This window comes from Salarias fasciatus, chromosome 10 (assembly GCF_902148845.1).
Source record: "Salarias fasciatus chromosome 10, fSalaFa1.1, whole genome shotgun sequence".
Lineage (NCBI taxonomy): Eukaryota > Metazoa > Chordata > Actinopteri > Blenniiformes > Blenniidae > Salarias > Salarias fasciatus.
Window position 1 is genome coordinate 4,393,892 of NC_043754.1, and position 23,683 is coordinate 4,417,574.

The 23,683-nt window shown below is 45.2% G+C and overlaps 2 protein-coding genes across 3 annotated transcripts in view; both read left to right on the forward strand.

Moving 5' to 3' along the window:
- The first annotated feature begins 477 nt into the window (after positions 1 to 477).
- Positions 478 to 11,143, forward strand: dgat2 (diacylglycerol O-acyltransferase 2). Its single transcript, XM_030101640.1, has 8 exons — positions 478 to 605; positions 1,737 to 1,865; positions 1,946 to 2,053; positions 2,882 to 2,952; positions 7,677 to 7,881; positions 8,318 to 8,492; positions 9,668 to 9,870; positions 10,144 to 11,143. Exons 1-8 carry the CDS (start codon positions 527 to 529, stop codon positions 10,296 to 10,298), a joined length of 1,125 nt encoding a protein of 374 aa, XP_029957500.1. The 5' UTR covers positions 478 to 526; the 3' UTR covers positions 10,299 to 11,143.
- Positions 11,144 to 15,364: 4,221 nt separating this feature from the next.
- uvrag (UV radiation resistance associated gene) overlaps positions 15,365 to 23,683 on the forward strand; it is a 103,880-nt gene continuing 95,561 nt past the window's right edge. For both annotated transcript variants that reach the window (XM_030101619.1, XM_030101618.1), the window contains exons 1-6: positions 15,365 to 15,652; positions 18,151 to 18,268; positions 18,880 to 18,914; positions 20,205 to 20,366; positions 23,382 to 23,456; positions 23,546 to 23,631. In XM_030101619.1, the coding sequence (XP_029957479.1) occupies positions 15,548 to 15,652; positions 18,151 to 18,268; positions 18,880 to 18,914; positions 20,205 to 20,366; positions 23,382 to 23,456; positions 23,546 to 23,631 (581 nt within the window). In that variant the 5' untranslated portion in view covers positions 15,365 to 15,547. The remainder of the gene's footprint in view (positions 15,653 to 18,150; positions 18,269 to 18,879; positions 18,915 to 20,204; positions 20,367 to 23,381; positions 23,457 to 23,545; positions 23,632 to 23,683) is intronic.

Genomic DNA, 23,683 nt, shown 5'->3' on the forward strand with positions numbered 1-23,683 from the left:
GAGATTTGAAAAAACAAATTCAATTAGTGATACATGTTAAAATCTGCAATAAAATAAATGAATGAAAACGTGATAAAACTGCAAAAAACACTGGATCATGACGCCTGTGTGTGTGTGTGTGTGTGTGTGTTTGTGTGTGTGTGTTTGTTGTTCTGGGCTGATACCTGGGGAAGGGGGGTTCAGGGGGGGTTGAGGTCCAAACCAGCACGTGACAGTCCAGTTAAATAGCGGGTCTGGTGGTCAGCAGCAGCCACACTGCAGCTCGGACCCCCATCCATCCATCCATCCATCCATCCATCCATCCATCTCCTCCTCCATCACCTCCATCCCTCTCACCGCCCGCAGCCGCCACGCGCTCCGCACCTTCTCTCACTGCGCGCGCGCCGGCACGCCGGTGCGTCCCCGTGGCTCCTCCCCGCGCTGATTAAATGCCCGCTCGGGCCTCCGCTCGGCTGCAGCGGAGGACCGTCATGACAGAGGAGCTGTAGAGCCAGCAGCCGCGCACCCGAGCCTTCTCCTCCCCCGAATGATCCGCGCGCCCCCCGCCACCACACGCGCCTCAGCCATGAAGACCATCCTCGCCGCGTACTCCGGGGTCCTGAAAGGTGAGTCTGCACGAGACAGGAACGGGAATCTCAACAAATTCAGCCTTTTATTCCGGGTTTTTCTGAGGAACTCAGTCTGAGCGCTTTTCTCAGAAATCCAGAGGTTTTTCTGCACTGTGCTCCTCAAAGGTTAAACTGAAAACTAGTTATTGAAGTGTTTGACTTCAGCAAGATTTATGATTTTTTTTTAGAAGTTATTATTATTTTTTTGCAATCTCTTGTCCTGAATGTCTATTCTTCACTTTTTTCTTAATTCTCACCAACATTTTCTGGAATATTCTCATAAATAGAAGCGATAAATTGTCACTATTACCTGGAAACGCTCCTCTTTCGGGTCTGAACTGAGCTGCAGTCTTTCACTCCTCAGATGTGTCTTGAAGAATTTCTGATCAGACTTTAAGAACTAGGAGAAGTTTGTCATGCTGACCTGCCCAAAACAGTTTCAGTTGCTGCTTTTGCAGAATTTCACCCAAATTAATCTAATGACGAGTTTTAGAGACATTTAGCATAAAATTCTTTGATAAAAGTTGATTTTCAAATGTAATTTTCCACATTTGAGGAAGTTTTCGAATGTAAAGGAAAACTTCAGTGGTTGAAATAGTTGCAGACGGGACATTTTGCTGATTTGCTGTTGAAAGCTGTGCAGGCGCCTGCTGTGTTTGCCCCCCGTCTGTTTGCCCCCATGCCATATTGATCTGGCTCCCAGTGGGACCTGCTGTGGCCCAAACGTGGGTCCCTGGCCCACATTCGGGCGGCGCCGGAGTTTAAGAAGTGGCAGCGCGGTAGCTGGCAGGTATTACCAGCTCGCTGCCGGGTTATTTTCAGTGAGCGCTGATGGGATTAGAGGACGCTGTTCTGATCTTCTCCGAGCGGAGTTTGTCTGAGGTGCTGCTCTGGTGGAGCTGCTGCTTGACGGGGAAACTGGTGGTGAGTGTGTGTGTGTGTGTGTGTGTGTGTGTGGCTGCGATGAGGAGCAGGTCAGGATGTTTTTGGGAATCATTAACTCTTTGTTGTGTTTGTTGTATCGGACAGGGATTGCTGGTTTCAAACGGAAGATTCAGTGTGTTTTCCAGGGATTTGTTGATGAACCGATGTGTCGGATCTGACGGGTCTGGGATGTTTGTCGTCCAGGCACCGGCTCCAGCATCCTCTCGGCCCTGCAGGACGTGCCGTCGGCCTTCTGGCCCTGCAGATCCAAGATGGAGAAGCACCTGCAGGTCATCTCCGTGCTGCAGTGGGTCGTGTCCTTCCTAGCCCTGGGTGAGCGGGGGGACGCCGGGGCGTGGCGGCGGCGGGTTCGCCACGGTTCTGACCGTCTCCCGTTTCCTCTCCGTCTCCAGGTGCCGCCTGCACGCTGCTGCTGGCCTACATGTTCTGCACCGACTGCTGGCTGATCGCCGCCATGTACATCGCCTGGCTCATCGTGGACTGGAACACCCCGAAACAAGGCAAGCAGAGGGAACCGCAGACCTGCAGCTCGCGCCTCTACAGCGCAAGGATCTAAAAATAACCAAATGCCGAGCCTAATGTGACTTTTACACCGATTTTCCCTTTGATTTGCCACATCCTAAAATGTCACAGGGATCGCTAATCGATGGGCGAAGGTCTGATTGGCGTGACCGAACATGAGCAGACGCAGAAGGCCCGATTCTGCTTCATCGACTATAAATGACGATTCTGAGACCGATAACCGACCGTCGCTGTCGGGTTTTCTCAGTATTGGGAGAAAGAATGGTTGCATTATGTCGTCAGAGAGACCACGAGGCAGATGATCCTGCTGGTCTTCAGCCTCGTCAGACCCGCTTTTCAGGGTCCAGACCAGGGTGTCCAACACACTTCAGCTCAGGGGCCAAATACGACTCAAAGCTCAGGTTTTATTTGAAAATTTTATAATTTGATTATTTTAATGGACTGAATTGGACCTTCTTTCGGGCTGGTTTTGGCCCACGGGCCACATATTTCACACCCCGTTGCTTTTCTTTTTTTTTTCGCCGGTACATTTGTAATTTTATCAAACTCATGAGTTTATTTGTGAAGAGCAGATCGAAGCCAGTTTTCTGGAGAACAAGAACTCAATTTTCAAGGTTTATTCCGTCAAAATGTGCGTTGAAGAAGTGGCTCTGGGGCGGCTGAACGCTCTCTCACAGTCCCATGACCTTCTCTCAAGCTTCCAGCTTCTTCTAGAAACATCCGTAGCTCCTGCGACGTCGCTCTGCTCTGATTCTGATGCTCCCTCCTGTTGAAACCGGCCGTCTGATCCGTCTTTCCCCCCTCAGGTGGCCGGAGGTCCTCGTGGGTCAGAAGCTGGACGATCTGGACGTATTTCCGGGACTATTTCCCCATCAGGGTGAGTCTCGCCTCTCTCGCCGCCTGTTTGTTGTTGTTGTGCTGCGACTCGTGAACACGTCGGAGATAAACCTTATCAGGGCTGGATGGAGTGTGTCTGTCTGCTGTTCCTTGAACCGTGTTGATTTGGACGATGGTTTCAGACTTTGTCCTACTTGATAGTCTGAGGAGCAGAGCTGGGACTCCCCTCCCACCTCCGCCCCCCCACCTCTCATTCACTCAGCTGTGGGTTGAGGACAATCCAGAAGCGGTGGCTGAAGTCAAGGTCGGGGTGTGTGTGGTGTGTGTGGGGAGTGTGTTTGGACCCTCTGACAGCTCCTGCATTAGTCAGTCGGTAGCAGCGGGATTACGGCTGAATCAGGAGTTTTTACTTAGCGCGTATCAGTCCGATCAGACGGGGGTGGGGGTCAAAGTTCGAGTCTGTTGGCCTTCTCTCAGACAAAGTTTGGAAAACAGTAATCCCGCTCCAACGTCAGTCCTCCGTTCACCAGGTCCTTTTCTGATTAGCACATTTTAAAGATGTTTATCGACTCACGCTCTGCGGATTTCCTTCATATTTCTTCTAGAAATGACATTATATTCAACAGACAGCGTCCAAACGAGAAATCAACTTCAGTTCTGAACATTAGGAGAATGTTAAAGGTGAAAAAGTAAAACAAAAAAGTAAAAAATTCTTCATCTAATTTTTAAACTGTTAATGTGATTCTTGTGTTTTCTTTACACGATTTAGTTATTTTTTCATTTATTAAGTCACCTTAAAGTAGTTTTGCACATTTGCCGCATTTTAAAAGAAATTAAATCAGAAGATATTGTATTTTTCAGACATTTTTTTGACAGTAAAATTTATTTATTCTTATTAAAGTACTTTAGTACAAAGTGGCTTGCTTATTACCTCCGCCAAGGAGGTGATGTAATCTCGTAGGTTTGTTGGTTGGTTGGTTTGTTAGCAACATAACGGAAAAAGTTATGGACGGATTGCAATGAAACTTTGTGGAAAGGTGGGTCTTGGGCTAACTTAGGCCCAATCCCATTTCTCTTTCTAGCCCTCCCCCTTAGCCCTACCCCTATGAAACAGAGTGCCAAGGGGTAGGGCCGAAAGTAAACCCCTCCGAATTGGGACACCCCTTCGAAAATCGCGTACGTCATCAGTAGTCACCGCTGCCGATGACGTAGGCAGATGCGACAATTGTTTGCCGAAGAAGAATGTTTTTCTTACATTTTAAAACTTTATTAATTAACAAAATACTTACATTTATGAACATCTTTCGTTGCGGACGCCGCCATCTTGCCAATCTTGGAAGGCTTTCTGGGAAATCTGTGGCGGCCGGTGGCGAGGGGCGCTTGTTTTGTCCGCCTCCACTGTCAGTGGCGGGCGGGGTTAATTCACTTCCGCATTGGCGGGAGCGATCGTTTCCCACCCGCGCATTCCAGGCGGGCAGTGTTGAAGAAACCAGTTTATTGAAAATAATTGTCTATCTGTTGTGTTTGGAATGCGCCTGGAATGCACGGGTGTGGAAACGAGTGCTCCCGCCAATGCGGAAGTGAACTAACCCCGCCCGCCATTGATGGTGTAGGCTGATGAAACAAGCGCCCCTCATCACCAGCCGCCACTGCATCATACGTTTGAAGTGTGCCTCGGGAGAATCTCCTTTTGGAGGGGTGACTGGCCCTCCTTCTTGGCCCTTCCCCCTACGTCATAATGACAATTGGGACACTCCTACCCCTCCACGTGAATGCGCAAAACAAGGGGCCAAGGGGGAGGGCTGAGGGGTGAAATGGGATTCAGCCTTTGAATCCATTAAATTTTGGTGACGATCCAGATCACTGTCTGGATCCAGGAATTTTTTTTAAAGGATTCTTTATCATTGAGAGATAGGGCAGTCTTTGACATAGCTGGGCATAACTCAACAACAAATGACAAGGGGGCTTAGCAAAAAATTACAGTGCAAGTTCTTCAATGACTCTAACAGATATCAGCTGCTGATCCAGATCACGGAAGTATTCCGGATACCAGGATCCAGAACAGACTTTTTATGTTCGAGTAACTTTAAAGTAGTTTCACACTTTTACCCATGCATGCCTTTCCAGAAGTCTTTGCTGTATAAAAAGATATTTCATATTTTTGAAGATGTCTGTAAAACAGACAACTGAAGCCACTCAGTGCCTGACATGCAGCAGCCTCGTGGTTCCTCACAGGCTGAGTCTGCATGTTCTCCCTGAGCGTCTGTGACTTTCTGTCCTGTGGTTTAGATTCTCTCCCAGCTCGCGGCTCATGAGCCACCTGATAGGAACATGCTGGACAGAGAGTCCTGTAAGAGCCTGGCTGGAAAATTCCAACCGCAGAAGAATCTGTTCTTATTTGTCTGTGGTTGTGTGTGTACAGTTTTTTTTTGTGGGTTCTGGTTTGTGAAAGTGAGAACTTGTTGTAAGTGTGCCGAGATGTAATTTCCCACAGAGCAATGTGATATCTTCAAACAAAAAAACCTACTATGTTGGGAAAAATTGGCTTTAACAAGCATAAATAGATGAGATTGAGGATTCTTTTCAACTTTCTTATGTATTTTGGTCTTTTACTGAAGAACAATAACCCTTTGAAATTCAGTTTAATCAAACTTCTGTTTTATCACTTCTTTACTAGATGTGATATGAAAGAAATTAAATTAAAAAAAACATTTTCAGTCCAACAGGAAGTCCGAGCTTGAGCGTCGAACTGATTGATCGATAATTCACAGAAAAGACCTCGAGTTGATCGATCGGCGTTCTTCCTCGAAGCCGCCGTCGCCTCGACCTCGTGGCGTGAAGCAGACCTTACTGCTGAACGTACACGAGCCACTTCCACTCATTTCATGTCAAAATTCAGCCGGAGCTCGGTTGGAAGTTGCCGGTTAAAGTCTGACCCAGTGATCGGAGTTAAAGTGAGGACAGTGGGATGAGAGAGGGAGTCTGTCACTCTGATCGATACTGAACAGGGAATCTGGTCTTGCTTTTCTCTAACCCCCCCCCCCCCCCCTTCCTGTTCGCCCATCCTGGTGCTGTGGCGGACCTGGAGTGTGATCTCATTTGCTAATGTGATTACACAACGGCGCTGTTTGACTAGCTGCTAAGGAAGCTCTGAGTACACATTGTGATGGAGCGTTCGGGTTTACGGCTCACACTCGGCGCTTCATGGCCGCCGGTCTGAACATGTGCACGCTCTGCGTGAATCCTGAGTCGATCCAGCTGATAAAGCCGTCCCAGTTTCACTCGAAGACAGACTCTATCCAACGCCGGCCACTGTGAGGGGACTTTCAAGAAGGACAGGATCTCCAGGAAGAACTGGATCTGCTAACAGGTCACCTAAACCGGGTCATCAGGGGTCATAAATAAATGTTATCTGAGGTAGAGCGGAGCAAAGTCCAGACGCTATCACTGCAGGGAAGGAAAGACTCACTTTTCATGACTGTAAAATAAGTTCATGAAGAATTACAGTAAAAAATAATCAAGATGTGTCTCAGAGATTCTCAGTGATCACATGTTTTAAATAAGTTTTCATCTGCACTGACGTTCATTGCAAAGGGCTGTATCACAATTTTTAAAGTTTTTGTTATAAATCAAAAAGTTGATCAATGAGGGAAATAAAAAAAAACAGGAATGTATCACATAAATAATAATAAAATAACTGAAACCTGTGACTTCTGTGTGTCAGCGAGTTTTTTTGTTGGAGGATTTAAACAGACCGAGTCAACAGAGTATTATCGCCAAAAAATGCAAATCCAGTGAGGTGTTTCTGCTCAGTATCTTAAAAAGCAGTGACCCGGTGACGGGGTCACGGGGTCACGGCTGTACGCGGTCACGTGCACGCCAAACCTCACAACCTGCAGGGGTGTCAAACAACTGGCCCAAAACTGGCACATCGCCCTTGACCTGTACGCCGCGTACTTTGCATTTTGCTCTTTGTCATGAACGTTACAGACAGCAGGTAACAAACTACGGCTGTGCCTTGTATCACAAATTTATCTTCACGGCAGTATAAATTATCAAGTGAATTATGATTAGTTACACACTGTGTCCATGCTCTGCACATCAGAATTGCTAAAATTAATGAAAACAACAAAGTTGATGTGAAAAAAATGCAGTTATTTGGATGTATATTGATAAATATGTATGGATTTTTTTTTAACACTAGTGACGACCTGGTTCAGCTGCTGGAGTTAAACATGTAAAACTGTTATATTAAAGCTCCTCAGGATCAAATCCTTTAACTAAATAAATGTTTATCTTGTGTTCTTCATAAGTCGCTGATGTCTCGGCGTTATGTTGTGTCAGCTGCTCTGAAAATTTTCCCTTTTGTTTGTTGGTTTGAGCGACCGACCGGTTTGGAGCCCATTTTGGCCCACGGGCCTTATGTTTGACACCTGTGCACTCGCGAGATTGGAATCCGTCCCAAGAATTTATCATTAATACTGCTTCATCTAATCCAATTCTGATTCAAAATGACCTTTAAATTCAGCTCAACTGAGAAAACCGAGACAAGCACAGGCAGAACATGCAGTCTGAAGCGAAACCATGAACCACTGCTTCACCGCGCCTCTCTGGACTGGGAAGTAGAACACTTCTCATCTTATTTAATGCTTCAGTGTGGTGTCTGTGCTGCGGAGCGCCGAGGCCTCTCTCGGGCTCCTTCCCTCCAGCCTGGCATGGAAATGGGCCTCACACTGCCCGTCTTTGTGCTTTTTGTCCCCGCAGCTCATTAAAACCCACGACCTGCCGCCCAGCCGGAACTACATCTTGGGCTACCACCCGCACGGCATCTTATGCTTCGGCGCCTTCTGCAACTTCAGCACGGAGGCCACGGGCTTCTCCAAGAAGTTCCCCGGCATCAAGCCGTCCCTGGCCACCCTGGCGGGGAACTTCCGCCTGCCCGTCCTTCGAGACTACCTGATGTCTGGAGGTTGGACCTGTTTTGTGGCGCTGTTTGAGCTCCGATAGTGTCGATAAGTGTATCTGCCTCCGCACGGACCTTTGTCCCGTTGCACGGCTGAAATGGCTTCTGTTTACTTGGATGTGCTGATTTCAGTGATTTCAGAGCTTCGGCTGTTGGGCTGAGGGGCTGTTTGCTCTCCGGGCTTCATCTTTACTCATAGATACTGTACAGATAGTGCCTCGGGTTACTGCAGGCTATTGAACATGTTGTCTCAGATGAGTGTGCTGGAGAACAGCCAAAACAGATTCTCTTTCTTTACTTAATTACTGCAAAAAATCTGATTATTTAGCATTTAGAATGTCAGTGTAAATGTATGTGGATGCTTGTGGACAGTTTTTCTACCACTAAAACGCAGATATTGGCTGATAGATGCATTTTTCTGTATATTTTCTAACTTTCCAAGGAATCATCCCGGTCAATAAGAACTCCATCGACTACCTGCTGACGTGTAACGGGATGGGAAACGCCGTGATCATCGTGGTCGGCGGAGCGGCGGAGTCCCTGCACTGCGCGCCCGGCTTCAACGCCGTCACTCTGAAGAACCGGAAGGGTTTCGTGAAGCTGGCGCTGCAGAAGGGGTGAGCTGGCACCACCGCGCCGCCGTTCACACGTGCGAGACCCAAAGCTGGAAGCGTCGCTCCCTCGGCCGGGCACGAATGAATAAATAAATCTGAGATTATTTCCTCCCAGAAAGGTTGGAAATGCCTCACAGAGAGCGTTTCCAAATCTGGACTGAATGTGCAGTGTTGTCCCCCAAAGCGCTGCCCTTTCAGGCGGCCCGGAGCCAGGGAGCTGGCAGCGCCGCGATAATCACCCAAACACACTGCGCCGGGAAACAAAAGTGGCCCCCGGTTTGGGTCCGTGCAGACTCAAGACAGACGTGACTCCTTCTCCAGCATGTCTGGGGATTATCATATCACTGAGTGCACCTCGTCCAAAGGAGCTTAGAGCTTTCAGGGAAAAGACAAGCAGCTATGCAGACCTTCATTCATAACAACTAGGTTAGCATTCCAGCTGATATAAGCCACCGGCTGGTAGTTCAGCTTACTTAACGTATGCTTTTTGAGAATTTTGCAATATAATTTGGACACTGTTAAAAAAAAAGAGATTATATTACTATGATTAAGTCTATTTCTGCCTCATAACCATCAACCAGCAGTTATGTTTTTTTTTTTTTCTTGTTCAGTGTGGGCCACAAAATGAACAAAATAGAGCAAGTTATTGATTAACTCCGCTAATGGTTCCAGGAAATCATGTGACCCGTGCTCCAAAATACTAGATTTTCAGCTTGTAACAGATCAAGCTGGATTTAAAGGACGCCGATCCATAACGTCTCTGAATTGCGTAACAGCTTTCATAATTGTTAAAGAAAAACTCATTGTAATGTCAAATATATGGCTCACTTGCATAACTGTCTTGACTTACGAGATTTGTAGTAATTAGTAGAGTCTGCCTTTAAACCTGAATCTGCCCGTTTTTTTTTTTTTTTCTCAGCAAGGCAGAAATGAACGATGAACAGGAATAACTGGTTGGGTGTGATCAGTGTTTACAAAGTATTCAGACAGGGCTGTAATATAGAGATAAAGATGTAGGGACTTTTTCAAGTTTTAATGGCGTCATGTGGTCATCTACAGTGATGTATCTATTTTCCGAAGCACGCGGGTCTTCTCTTGTTTAAAATGTTTAGTTCCTCACACTGTGACGGCGCGACTTGAAGAAGAGTTGCTGAGCCGCTGTCTCTGTGCCCCCTCAGCTCCGACCTGGTCCCGGTCTACTCCTTCGGGGAGAACGATGCCTACAAGCAGGTGATCTTCGAGGAGGGCACCTGGTGGCGGAACCTGCAGAAGAAGCTGCAGAAGCTCCTGGGCTTCGCCCCGTGCCTTTTCCACGGCTGCGGCCTCTTCTTCGGAAACTCCTGGGGCATCGTCCCCTTCTGCAAACCCATCACCACCATAGGCAAGTGTGCCCATGCACAACTCTAAACTAAATCAAACTCTTCTGTCACGTCTCATCAGAGAGTATGAGGCCTAAATCTTCCTCACATAAATTGTAGTTTAAATTTAGGAGACAAAAGATAAGAGTCAGACGCCTGCTACATAATCTTTACATTTAAACACCAAGTTCACTTCAGTACAGCACAGTGACCAACAGAAAGCTAACAGACCATCAGAACTGAGCCAATATTTGCTCAACTCTAGAAAAACCTCCCTTCTGTGTTTTTCCTTCCAGTCGGGGAACCAATCACGGTGCCTAAAATCGAAGATCCCAGCGACGAGATGGTGGATCTTTATCACGCCATGTACATCAAGTCCCTGCAGAGCCTGTTCGACAAGTACAAGACCCGCTTCGGCCTGAAGGAGAGTGACGTCCTGTACATCCAATGAGAGGACATGGGGCCGCCCCCCCTCCACCCACCTGCTGAAGCTCTGGACTGTGGCAACAACAACAACCCCCCCCCCCCCCCCCCCCCCCCCCTTCGCCCACCAGCCCCGCTGCCCGGTTTATCTCTGGACTGGACTGCAGGCTCTACACATGCGCTAAAGAAGCCTTTACTCACTGTGTTGTCTCATCTCTCAGGAAACGGCAGGTCCGAGGACCTGCAGCCTTCGCCCCGCCGTGCTGATGTGCACCAAAAAGTTAAACAGAAAAAAACCCACCCAAACGTGCCTTTGCAGTCTGCCTTCCCAGTGTCTGCTGTTTGGACTGTGCCATCGGTGCAGAGGGGAGCGTGCTCCACCAGGCGGAGCCAAAACGAAACATGCAGGACTTGCAGAGAAGTGCCATGGTTCCTCTGTTTCCCCCCCGCTCGTGCGTGCATGTAGCTTTTCTCTGAGCCGGGATCATGTGGGATCCTCTTCCAAGCTGAATGCACAAACAATGCAACCAGAAGGTACCGCTTTATTCCCGGGCTGCCCAGCCCAAAGGATAATTGAGCCAAAGACATTCTGACGTCCCAACATCTGCAGATTTGTCCACTGTGATCTCTGCAGGTTGGACTTTTGTTTGAATTGCACAACAAGCGCGTGCCTGTGATTGCAAGAGGCCATGAAGTATTAATCGTATTCTTTAGAGAGGAGAAAGTCCCTCTTTGAATATATCTGACGCACTTTTTGTACTGCCAATCGTCCTGTGAGGATTTAGCTCAAGAAACATGCCTTCAATATGAGATTATATTCCAGAAAGTCCCAGTCGTAATCTGGGAGGAGCCACTTCACCTGTGCAGTAAAAACTACCACGATGTCTTGTTTCCTCGAGCCTTTTGGAGAGTTGTCAGCGACAGTCGAAGAGGTTGAAGTGTTGTGAATGAAAAGCCTGTGTGATGATTCCACCGTGTATAGTGTGTCTCTTTATAACCGTACCATTGGGTGATAATTGTAAAAAGAAGGGATTTCATCAAGTAATTCCTCATTGGTAATAAGTTATATTCAAAGGTGTCACTATTATGCAAGTAACGTTTCTGAAATCTGTCGGGAATCATCTGAATGAGCAAGTCGGTGTGATGTTGATGGTCGCGAAGACGAGAAAGCAGTTTTCTCCGGTTTCACCGTTGTGACTTCTTCTCAAGAGCAGTTTAATCTCTGTGCAATGAATTTGCAAGCAATAAACAGCGAGACCTGTCTGTGTGACAAAGGATGTCCGTGTGCGGATGTTTAAATTAAACTTTTGTATGTTTTCAAAGGAGACGCCTTGTGTCTTGTCTGTCTTTTACCACATGGAGTTTTAGGGTTACACCCTGTCAGGTTAATTTTCGTAGCACTTCGTCTTGCAGAAGAGACTTAAACTGTGAATTTTCTACAAAAGCTCCAGTGTCCTTGACTTTTAGCTGCATCATTCTTACGCAACTGTACCAAAACACAGTCCGACTCACTTTAAAGCACAGTAAATGATTAATATCGACATGAAACCTTTAATTTGACGAGCCAATCAGTGGGTCTCCAAACAGACGGGCCCCCTCCAAACACACAAAACTGGCAAAAAGCAGATAAGAATCAATGTTTTTGTCAAGTCCATTGCCCCTGCTGGCACTCCAGAGTGTGGCTGATGCTGCCCCCTGGTGGGGGGGATGAAATCCTGTAGGTGCATACCTCTACTCCTCTGAGTTTATGCACTATATGTCATTTATTATTTGAAGAAATTAACGTTGAGTCCATGCGTTGTTCTGTGTGTATATTGGTTATTCACAAGTCCTTCACTGTTAAGAAAACGTTTAGTGGAAATTGGAAAAATAACTATTTCTGACTATTATTATTAGTATTTCAGATATTATTCACTATTTATTTACGACTATTATTTCAACTAAAATCTTCAAGTAAAACTCTGAAGAGGGTGCTTTAGATGTTCAAGCTTTTCTTTTGTACTTTTACTTCCCAGATTAAACAGACATTTCAAATAATTCATGTTTAGAGGGTCAACTGGACAAAACACACAATAGTCTGATCACAGAACTCTGGGCTGCACTGAGAATGAAAGAGCTGTTTTTCCCCTTTATGTTCAGAGATTTTATTAAAAAAAAGTTTGGCCAACGCATCCTGGAAATTATCATTGTGGATCAGATTTTGAACAATTGAACTCTGTAAACAAATGAATGAAAGGCAACAGGGTGCAGCTTTAAATAGATAGACAAGGGATTTTTCTGAAAATAAATCACGTACCCCAAACAAACAAACATCAATCAAAATAACATATTACACAGAGAAAGCAAACTCTAATCCTCAGACATGCATTACTTACAAAAACTTTATACAAACAAATGAAGCAAAACAGAGTTAAAACACTGTCAGAGGATTGAGTTCAAGAACGGACTTCTGCTCTATTAAGCTTTAAATAGTCTCAGAATAAAAACATCTCAGGTAGAATCTGAACCCTCCAGACCTCTGAGGTCCTCAGGACGAGGTTCACTGAGTGTTCCTGGAGTCAGAAGACTTGAAGTAAAGCAGCTTTTAGTTCCTTCGCTCCTCGCCTGTGGAACAATCTTTTCGCCGACTCACTTGAACACTGAACTTAAAGCTTCAGGCTTTCCATTAAACAATACATATTACTTATTATACTACCTTTAACTTAATAAATGTTGCTACAGAAATGAATTTTCCTCTCTGGACATCACCAGTCCAACACAGGGACAAACACACAGAGACAGACAGCCACACCCTCTCACGCTCACACCTCAGCTTTCCTTGTGATTGGGTTATAGGCCTGCTGTCACCAGCATTGTGTTTTCCAGCCCAAAACACAATAACAAACTGAAACCTGCCCAATCTGGTAGCATTGTCCATGGCTTCACCGCCTTCCTGTTGTGGGGAAGAATGCTGAAGAATAATTTGATTGGCTGGATTTTGAATGCTTTAATTTAATTCAGGGACCGATTGCTGTTGATTTTAGTAGTAGAATTTTACAAGTAGTGTCTTTTCTCAAAATCAATTAGTGAACTTGTAATTCCAAATAGTAATTTTTGTTCTTCAGTCCTCTTCGACTGTCACAACACAGCGACCCCTCTGGTGTGGAGGTGTAATCACAAAGATTTTTGTAGCGTGCAGAAGTAAATGAGCCAGGTGCAAATCATAGACTGTTCATAAAAATGCACAAAACTTGCGTGACGACCCCATAGCGTTCTCAAATCCCGTGTGTTGATTTGAGCAGGACGTCTCCAAAGAACGTTTCAAACCGGATGTAAATGTGATTGGTCGAGCCTGTCACGTGACTGCATCACGGTCAGACGAGGCGCTGTGATAGGGCAATTTATGCAAAATTTTAACTCACAAAATAAAATCAACATGTGATTTCTGTGAAAATCAGAGTTTGGTCAAGACGACTCGGTTGTAGAAACTAGTGATAGAGACTCTTAAACTCTGCATTTTTGAATGGGTTCTAATGGGACTCGAGTTCTTATGGAACCCGAGTCCGATCTCGGAATTACCGATCTGGAATTAGAGCTTTCTACACTTCTGCATTATTTTCATGTTTTACCAGCGGAGGTTGGCGCTTGGTTCCAATCGTAGACTGTTCATAAATAGTGCAGCGACCAGGTGCCAACCTCCGGTGGTCAAAAATGAAGCCAAAACGGAAGTGCAGAAAAGTTGTAATTCCAGTAAAATTCCAGCAGGGGGCGGATGATGTGTGTTTCAAAAAGAACCATTCAAAATTTCAATAATTTTATTTGCTGTGGTGATGACGTTAGTACGGAGCCCCGCAGGTGTCAGGGTGCAGAATATTTTATGAAGGCGAGGGAACGCCTTCTATAGTGTAGGCACGGGTTGTTAAAGCATTCCCTCGCTGTAATAAAGCGAGCGAACGGGATAAATAAAGATCTGGTGCGATCTGTCTTCTAGTGTGTGTTGTCTGAATCGGGGAAGATTGAAAAAAATCATGTAGTGTGTACTGGCCTTTAGCCATCTCAAAGGGATTCTGAAAGCAATAGTCACCGTGTTGGGTTTGCGAGAACAGCATGCATCATCTCAAATCACCAGCGCTCATCAAGAACATAGAGGTGCGCTCACTTTATTATAGCGAGGGAACGCCTTATGTATCCCGTTCACTCGCTTTATTATAGCGAGGGAACACTTTAATAACCTGTGCCCACACTATAGAAGGCGTTCCCTAATAAAATATTCTGCACCCTGACACCTGCGGGGCTCCCTACGTTCGCCTGATAAGACGATGGTCGCTGGTTCGAGACCAGGGTGAACCACAATCCAGCAGGCAGTCAGTCTGACTTGGTGGATATATAAAGTCAAGTTGACTGTGGCGACAATCCGACTGGTGATTCCCAGGTATAGCTGCAATCCTGCCTTTAATTTTTTTTCTAATCGCATAGTTTTTATTGGAATATTTATACATTGCACAGTGTCAGATGAAAATAAAATACAGAAATGCATAATTTGGACAAATGAAAATATGAACGTAAAATCACACAGAAATAAATGTCGGCATAAAATCAGGAAATCAAGAATTACGAAAGACATTTAAAGGCAAGGCACATGTAAACAGTTGAAAATGACACATTTTGGAGTTTTTCTTTCCTGAAAAAAGTATATTTCGTTAGTATAAATTATTTGCATATTAATTTGTTCATTGAGCTATTTTCATATACCAGCATTATTTTTTAATCATGATCATTTCGGTCCTAGTGAAGCACATGTGAGCGGTGCAATGTGAACTGAAGACGCCATGCCGTTTCCTACGGCGAGCCGCACGGCGACCGGTCCCAGAAGCGCTCCAGTCGCCGGGAGACGCGCGCCTTGCCTGGGTGAGGAGATGAGGTGGGGAGGAGGTCATATTCTGCAGCTTTGACAGATTTCTACGTGCACTCGCCCCTTCCGGGAAGATAAACACATCGTACAGCCAATAGCAACACGAATTTCCAACCGTAAGCCCCGCCCCTATGTGACTGACAATCATTTGAGCCAATCAGCGGCTGGAATGTTGCACCGCCCAACCGGAGACGGATTTCCGAACTGACCGTAGCGAAGAGCCCGGACTTTGTTTACGTCCCGGTGGTTCGCTGACAGCTGTTGTGGCGCTTCACGCACGCAAACCACACCAACCGCATCGTTCCTCTGATAACCCGAAGCTCCGTTAGACTTTCAGATGGGATGCTTTGTTGAATGAGGGGGAGCCGCTGCATGCCGACGGGAGGATGAACTCCATCACCGGTCGGGCGCTCGCTCTCCCCGCCGCCTCTGTCTCCAACTCCGGAGCTTCATCCTCCAGAGCCCTGCATGTGGAGCTCACATCGCAGCAGGTAGATGCAGACACACGAGGCTTCGTATCGACTGTCCCCTGCCTTCAGGAAAAGTCTGGAGAAGTGTGACAGTGTGTTTCTCTTAGTGCTTTGCGAGTTTACAACGTGCAGCTCGGAGGCCTATCAGGTGTTTCGGATTAGCTGGTTTCCTTGCTAGTTAGTGTCCAACTTCCTCTAGCGTCATTGATGTTGCTGGCAGCAGCAGATGTTAAAAACCCGTCAGAAATCCGCAGCTGTCCTACCGGACGTCGCTTAATGTGCAATAATAAAGTTCCGAAGTGTGATGCCTTTTGTGCTGTTACTTGCAGCGACAACGGAAGCGAAAGTCAGTTGGTCATCAGTTAACAGGGAAACCACCTGATCCGAAACACAAGTTAGCCAGTTAGCTAGCACCTGCTAACTTGTAGTCAACGCTCTCTGTTTATTTAAATGGAAGTGGACTGACACCCCAGACTCATTAAAGCCACTTAATCTTCTGTTGCGCTTTGTGGAGCCTGCTCGTTTTGGTGTCCTGCCTTAAATCCTTGTACATATTGTGAAGTCTGCAATGCTAGTGCTAATGGGAACTTAAGTTTGCGTCATGACAGAACGCGCAGGTGACAGCTCTGTTCACGTGAACAGCTGCAAGCAGCATGTCGACATAATGATATAAAAGTATCTCAAAGAGCTGTTTGAATCCCATTTGAGGACATATCCAGTCATGATCTGATATCCTCAGGGCTCTTAAGTGTTGAGTTTGTTCACAACAATAATAAAAAAACATAATTCTTTCATTCATTCATTTGTTGGCAGTCACCTCATGAGTTCAGCATCCATGTCTCTGCACCCAGGTTATATTGAGAATAATGTTTTTGAACAGTGAGTGATCTGAAAGAGGTTTTGGAATATTGTGCCGAGTAAACACCTGCGTACACTCAAATCCTCCTCATCAGGAATGAGTGTGTATGTGTGTCAAATAAGTGATGCTGTGAGTACAACCTTCTACAGTTCTTGTATGTGCAGAAACACGACTTTGCAGAGCGTTACAAGCTGTGGAGATTCACAGTGCGGGTGTAACTGACTCAGCATCTCTTTGGCCTGCTCTGCATACCACAGTCTCCGTTCATGTATTATTTTTAAAATAGAAACAAATTATAGTTTTGTCCAAACACTGTTTAATGTTGCACTTTAATCTTCTCAAACTGAATGACAGATCACTTGTGTAATCATGTTATATCCTCAGTTTTGCAATTTCTCAGTGAGATTGAGTACATCTGACATATTTGAACAGTTTTTTGTTGTCTTAGTGTAAATCAATTTGTTTTTTTTGACATGCTGGCACTTCAACGGTCTTTGTAATAATGTGTTGCAGTTCAGTCTAATTTCAACATAATGTACTCATAATTATAATTTCAAATGTGTATTGAAAAGTCCAGAGTTCGATGATTTATTTGACAAATTTATCAAAAAATTCTGGCTTTCACTGCATATGTCCATCTTTTGACATTTAACTTTCTATGATCTAGGAAGAGTATGTAAGATATTGTAATGATACTAATGCATGGATCATTTTGAGGGGGTCTTTGATGTCCCTTTTTAATGAAACAGAATCCTTTTCACGGACAGGAATTATTCATGCTCAGCAGAAAACTTGTGACCATCTAATAACTATGTGACTTGTGAGACCATTTTTTTTCCTTCTTAATAAACCGTCTTGTGGTCTTGATCTGGAGACTTTGATCTCATAGCCTGTAACAAGAGCTTGGACCCTTGTGTAGTTGAACTTTTTTCTCTGCCTGTGGTCCACATTAGCCCACTCAGAAATGTGCCCTGGTAGGAGTGGGGTTTAAAAAAAAAGTGTCCCGAGGAACAATCTGTTTTTGTGTTTGGGAGGCCTCTGTAATCTTATAGGGAATCCCATGACTTAGATTTAGTGTGTGTATGAGGGAGAGAGAGGGGCTGGGCCAGCTTGGTCAGGAGAGAAGTGACGTCTTTGCCTCAAGCTGGAAGTCACCAAATGACTTCTCTGTATCTCCAAACTGCAAATGTTAAGTTCTGAATCTTTTTTTTTTTTTTTTTTTTTAATCACTTTAAGTCACTCCCTTCTTTCCACTTTCTTCCACACTGCTGTGATTGTATCAATTGCGCTACGTGCTGGTGATGCCGTCTTTCCCCAGGTGTCTCTCTGCAAGTTGAAGATTCTGAGTTAAATCATGAGTGGAGCTAAAAGCATTCACACGTGGGACATGTGACGCTCATGACTGACCATGCCTGCCTCGTTTAGTGGCTCTGTTTTCCCACCGTGAAGCCCGTCACAGCCGAACCTCCGGAATCGCTGCTATTTCAGGCTGTTTATATATAGATTAGACAATGTGATGCCTTATCGATCTCTGCAGGCATCTCTCTTTTCACTCGTCAGCTGTGTGTGTGTGTGTGAGTGAGATTCTTCTTCCTCACAACTGCTCGTTATCTCCCTCACTCTCCCTCCATGTCTTTCTCCTCTTCCCTCCGCCGAACAGAGACGGTTGCGTCATCTCCGGAGCATCGCCGCCAGAAACATAGTCAACAGGAATGGCTCCCCTCTGCTGGACACTTACTTCACCCTCCACCTCTGTTTAGGAGAGCGCATTTCCAGAGGTCGGTGCCAACGCTGCTCCCTCACATGACGCTCATTTTCACTCAGGAAATATGATGCACGCTGTATTTTCACTGATGCAAAAGAAGCGACGAGTTGTGTTGGTTTGAGTTCAGCCTCATACAGTCACATGAAGACAGTTCGAATTGTACTATCCCAGTCAGCACTTGTTTTTAGTTTTGTCATCCTAATGCAACCTTTGATCTGAAATCTGTCTAGACCTGCAGTTATTGCTTGATCCGTGGATTAACCGAGCAGTAGAAAGGAAATCATTAACAATGAGCCTCACATTTTAAGAGGTTTATTCTTATATCTTTAATATTAATTTAAAATATACAACATTTCATGTAGTCTTTTATGCAAAGTGTCAAAGTGCAACAAGAAGATGTGAGCTTAGATAAAAACATAATTTGTGGCATTTTTAAAGACCAATAAAACAAAAAGAAGAATAAACTGAGATGTTTGTTGACATTTTCAAATCGCACTCAAAACTGGTTCGAACATATTCAACCCAGAGCCTTTCAGTGAGACACCGGCACACATTCAGGCAGATGTGCTCATGAGCTTTTCCTTCCTTCTTGCTTCTAATCAGCATTCTGTTTTGTGTTTTCAGATTTTTACAAGAGTGAAGTCATTCGAGACTCGCTGGTGAGTCTTCTTACCTAACACTTCAAACTCTTCCTCTCTGCCTCCTCCAACGGGTTCAAGATGTTCTCATTACGTACAGAGAAGTGTTATTGTGTCTGTGAAGAAGAGGAAGCAATATTGAGGACACTACTTTTTTTTTTTTTGATTAATATGTCTCTCAATTCTAAGTGCAGCCATTACAGCTGTACCTCTCGGTCCAACAACGCCATTCAGAGAATAAAGTCACTCTGAGCTTCCTCTTGCTGTAATTTCCACTCGGATTCTTCTAAATACCACCACCACCACATTTGGTGACCTCAGAATCGCGCACACACACACACACTGGTATCTGGGACAGAACGGCTCGATCTGATTGGTCGAATGTGTTGACATACAGACAGAGCATGAATTCTCAGTCCATGGAACTAGAATCTGTCAACCTCTGTGCAGTATGGATTTGGGGATAATAATACATTTGAAATATATTCTATACTTCAGATTTTTCCCATTGTGAGCCCAAAGCTCCGCCATTTTTTTTCTCCAGCTGCTGACTTTACAAACCGGACGGCTATCGGTCGTCTACTCATCCACCAGTTTTCGCTCCTCGTGATGCACGATCGCAGCGGAGGACGGCGAGCCATTAGCGCCTGCTGCTGACTAAGCAGGTTTCCCGGCTCAGCGGCTGTGTAACACTCTGCAGGAGCCGTGACTCCCGTCATCTCCCGGCTCGGCTTCCTCCGGCTGAACCGAGCATCCCTGCTGACGTTAGGTTTCTAGTACTCCGTCTCCTTCCTTCCTGCCGGGCTTCCTGTTTTCTTCCTCACCGCTTTGCCGCTCGCTGCACTTCTGCTTTTGACATTCTTCTCCATTTCCGTCCATTAAGGTGACTCGAAGAACGAGAGATTTTTTTTTTTTTTTTTTTTGTTCTCTGATGGATGGAAATGTTCCTAATTGAATCATAGAACTGTCCCTGCTGGTTCAGTCTGGCCGTTTAAGGACCGGGTCCAAACTGAAAGAGAGATCAAGCTTTAGGGTTAAAGTAAAACAGGATGATTCGATTACAGTGCAGCGGAGAGGGATCCCATTATGAACCTCACAGAGGCTCCACACAGTTTCACTGAATCTTTTACCTGCACTCACATGTAGCCCGACTTGTTTTGACATGAAAAATACCTGCAGATGTTTTTTTTTTTTTTTTTTTTGGGAATCTCCAGCTGTCATCTGAAAATTGAAAATGCTGAATTATCCCTAAAACTTTTTTTGTTCATGTACCTCTCCTCACGTGTGTGTGTGTGTGTGTGTGTGTGTCAGAATCCGACCTGGCGCAGCCTGGACTTTGGCATGCTTCCAGACCTCCTCGACACGTCCGTGTCGTGCTTCGTGGTGAGGATCTGGGGCGGACAGGGAGAGCAGTACCAGCTCCTCATTGAGTGGAAGGTTAATCTGGACGGACTCCGATACACAGGACAGCAGGTCAGCACACACACACACACACACACACACACACACACACACACACACACACACACACACACACACACACACACACACACACACACACGTTTGTACAGCTATATGTTGTGAGGACATTCATTGACATAATGCATTTCCTAGCCCCTTACCCTCACCCTAACCATCAAACATTAATGCCTAACCATAACCTATGCCCTAAACCTAGCCTAAACCTAATTGTAACCCTAAACCAAAAATGAAGTCTTAACCCTCAAAAAGGCCAAAAAAGGTGTGTCGAATAGTGAGGACCAGCAAAAATGTCCTCACTTTTCAACAATTGTCCTCACTTGTAAGGTTAAAAACCCAATGTCCTCACAAAAAGTCCTCACAACATATAGCTGTACAAGTACACACACACACACACACACACACACACACACACACACACACACACACACACACACACACACACACACACACACACACACACACACACACACACACACACACACACACGAAAATGATGATTATGAAGCTGCATTGAAAATTCTCCACATTTGGGATTGAATATTTACAGTAGTCCAAAATATTACAGCTTGAGTGTGAGCTTAGAGTTGTTCTGCTTGAATGATATTTTAAAGACATGTTTGAGGTTTCTGCTGGTGAAGTCATTTTACTCACTGTAAAGGATAGATTAGTTTTTTTTTTTTTCTGACTGAATATTTGAAAATAAGTAATCAGAAATGAGCTCAGAAGGCCAGAGGGGAGTGTTTCCTCCCAACTCCCTCAGTAAATACACACTGACTGTAGTCAAACAGGAAGAAGAATGCATATTTTTCAGTTCTTTTAGAATAATTCTCCATTTTTCTATCCTCATGTTGTCTTAATGCACCTTGAAGGGAAAATGACAGAAAGATGGCCAATATTTAAACTAAACTGGAAAAAAAGTTAGTTAATGGCAACCCTGATCATGAGTAAAAAGAAACAATAGTTTGTGCACAGGAACAAAGAAAACAGATACTACATTCTTAAAAAAAAAAGAAAAAAAGAAAAATGCCTTTTTATCACAGTTTCATATGAAAAATCTTAATATACACAATGTCCAATTCAACATGAGTTCCTATTGTCTTAAATGAACTATCCATGAATGTTTTTGAACCCGACAATCAGCTCAACTGCTGAGTCTGCACAGCGAAGGCCATCTGACACATGAGCGTAAGCCAAATCAAACATATGGATCACATGATCCACTGTAGTGAGAGCAGCCGAAGGAGAATCCAGTGATTAACCTGTGAAGTGCAGCAGAGCGGGAATACGTTCCAGTTTGAAGTGCTCGCAGTATTTTGCAGCTCTCAAGTAAGCCGACGTGTCAAGAACAGTTCAGCAACTCCTCCCATTGAAGTGCAGCCTGGCTCAACACCACAACCTCAAATACAGGAAATGCTGTTTACTCAAAGCCAGTATGAACAGTGTGACTTTAGGTTTGAGGCCGAGCTGCTGTGTAGAAACACCAGTGACTCATCGAGTCCAGTAAGCCGAACTCTCTGGTCATTGTATGCTTTCAGTCATGTGTTGCAGTGAGTCAGTGATCCGCAGCAGGTGGGAAGTAAAAAAAAAAAAAGGTCAAAGTCCTTCCTGTATGCAGGAGTCCAGGTGTAACATGTCAACAAAAAGCATGAAGACAAACACATAATACACCTGCAGGAAGCTTTGAGGGCCTTTTCTGTGTTAGTGTGTGACTGTTATTTTAGTGTGGAGTACGGATCAGCTGGGAGCCGGGCTCCTCTGCAGCTCTGGATCAGTCTCAAGGTGTTGCGTAGAGCCGAGATGCAGGTTTTCTATTCATTCAGTCCTCACTGATTACCGGTGAAGTCATGGTGCGTCCCCGGACAGGTCCTCAGTTACACCTAGAACCACAAACTCATCCACTCAGGGCTTTTCACGTGCCGTTCCCTCATCTGTTCCCTCAGGACCTGAAGAATGGATTCCTAAAATCACGTCGTTTTTGCATTTTTGTTTCAGAAAAGTTGTTTCCCTCCTTCTACATGGAGGCGGAATTCAAAAAGTTATGTTTTCAGTGGTGTTGTTAACACAACTCCTCAAAAACATCACCGAATGTTTTTCCTGATGGTATTAATCCATAATACGAGTATAATCCCTCTTTCTCTAATCTTCACAGTGTCGGGTAGATTTTTTGGTTTCAGTCTGGAAACCCACACCGTGGATCTGTTGTCTCTCGGTTCTGTGCTGTTAATGTTACCAGAGGTCCGGAGCGCCGCGGTAATTGACTCTGCAGAGTGTTTACGCTCGCCGTGCCTCATTTACTCCGCGATCCGCTTCGAAACTTTACGCGGCAACGTGGAATCGCCGGCCTTCCATAATGCTTCTACAATGCTCTCGCTCGGTAATATCACTTCCAGCCGACTGGAACGTCGAGCCGGGAAGACGTTTCAGCAAGTGACATGCTGGGGTCCCGTGGCAAGGCTTGAAATCACATCAGATCCACTCTTCAATAAATGTTCATAAAGCAGGAAGGCCTGAGTTTTATATACCTGCTGCAGTGAATCCACTGATACGAAGTGCTGCCTAATAGATTTACATGAGTTTAGATGGGAGTGAAGCTTTGACACGTGTTTGACAGGAACAAATACCGAAAAGAGAACCAGACAATGACGACAGTCAAGAATTTATAGTTTTACTTTAAATAAACCACATTCAGGAGGATATTTTGAATTATAAATTATTATGAAGCATAAATACTTTATTGAAACTTCTGTGTTGTGCAGATTGTGGCTGTAATGAGTTGATATTTGTTGAGCTCAGCACTTTTTGCTTTAGAGAGCAGAGTGTAAAAAGTGTCCCAGGCTCTCAGAGCGAAGACGAGCTCAGTGTTAAAGCCATTCTTTCACAGTGAGGCTTTGCTCAGAGCTCGTAAACAGAGAGCGCTGTCTCGTGCGTCCAGATGCCTGCTGTCCTTTGTTCGCCCCGTGTCTGTCCCCACACTCAGCCTCCGCCGCCTCCTCGCTCTGTCCGCAGATACGATCCAGGAATCCAAATGAGATCATATTTGGACTGAATGACGGCTACTATGCAGCTGACTTTGATCATAAGGTACGGCCTTTTGTCTGTTTTCCGAAGCTTTGTGCTTCACGCTGGAGAACCCAGTGCTTCATCGAAACTCTGCCATGTGGCCTTTTCAGGATCAGTCGGAGAGGAAGAAGAACAGCCTTCTGCAGGTGGACCAGAGCGCCGTCAGAAACTCCTACAGCGTCTTCTCTCTGCTCAGGTAAGACACACCTCATACACGAAAAGGCAAACAGAAATGAAGTTTTTATTGA

Excerpts from the sequence above, each read along its gene's own strand:
- dgat2 (XM_030101640.1), top strand. The coding sequence starts at position 527 with ATGATCCGCGCGCCCCCCGCCACCACACGCGCCTCAGCCATGAAGACC. Across the intron at positions 1,866-1,945 it reads CGTGTCCTTCCTAGCCCTGG|GTGCCGCCTGCACGCTGCTG; the intron begins GTGAGCGGGGGG and ends CTCCGTCTCCAG. Across the intron at positions 8,493-9,667 it reads AAGCTGGCGCTGCAGAAGGG|CTCCGACCTGGTCCCGGTCT; the intron begins GTGAGCTGGCAC and ends GTGCCCCCTCAG.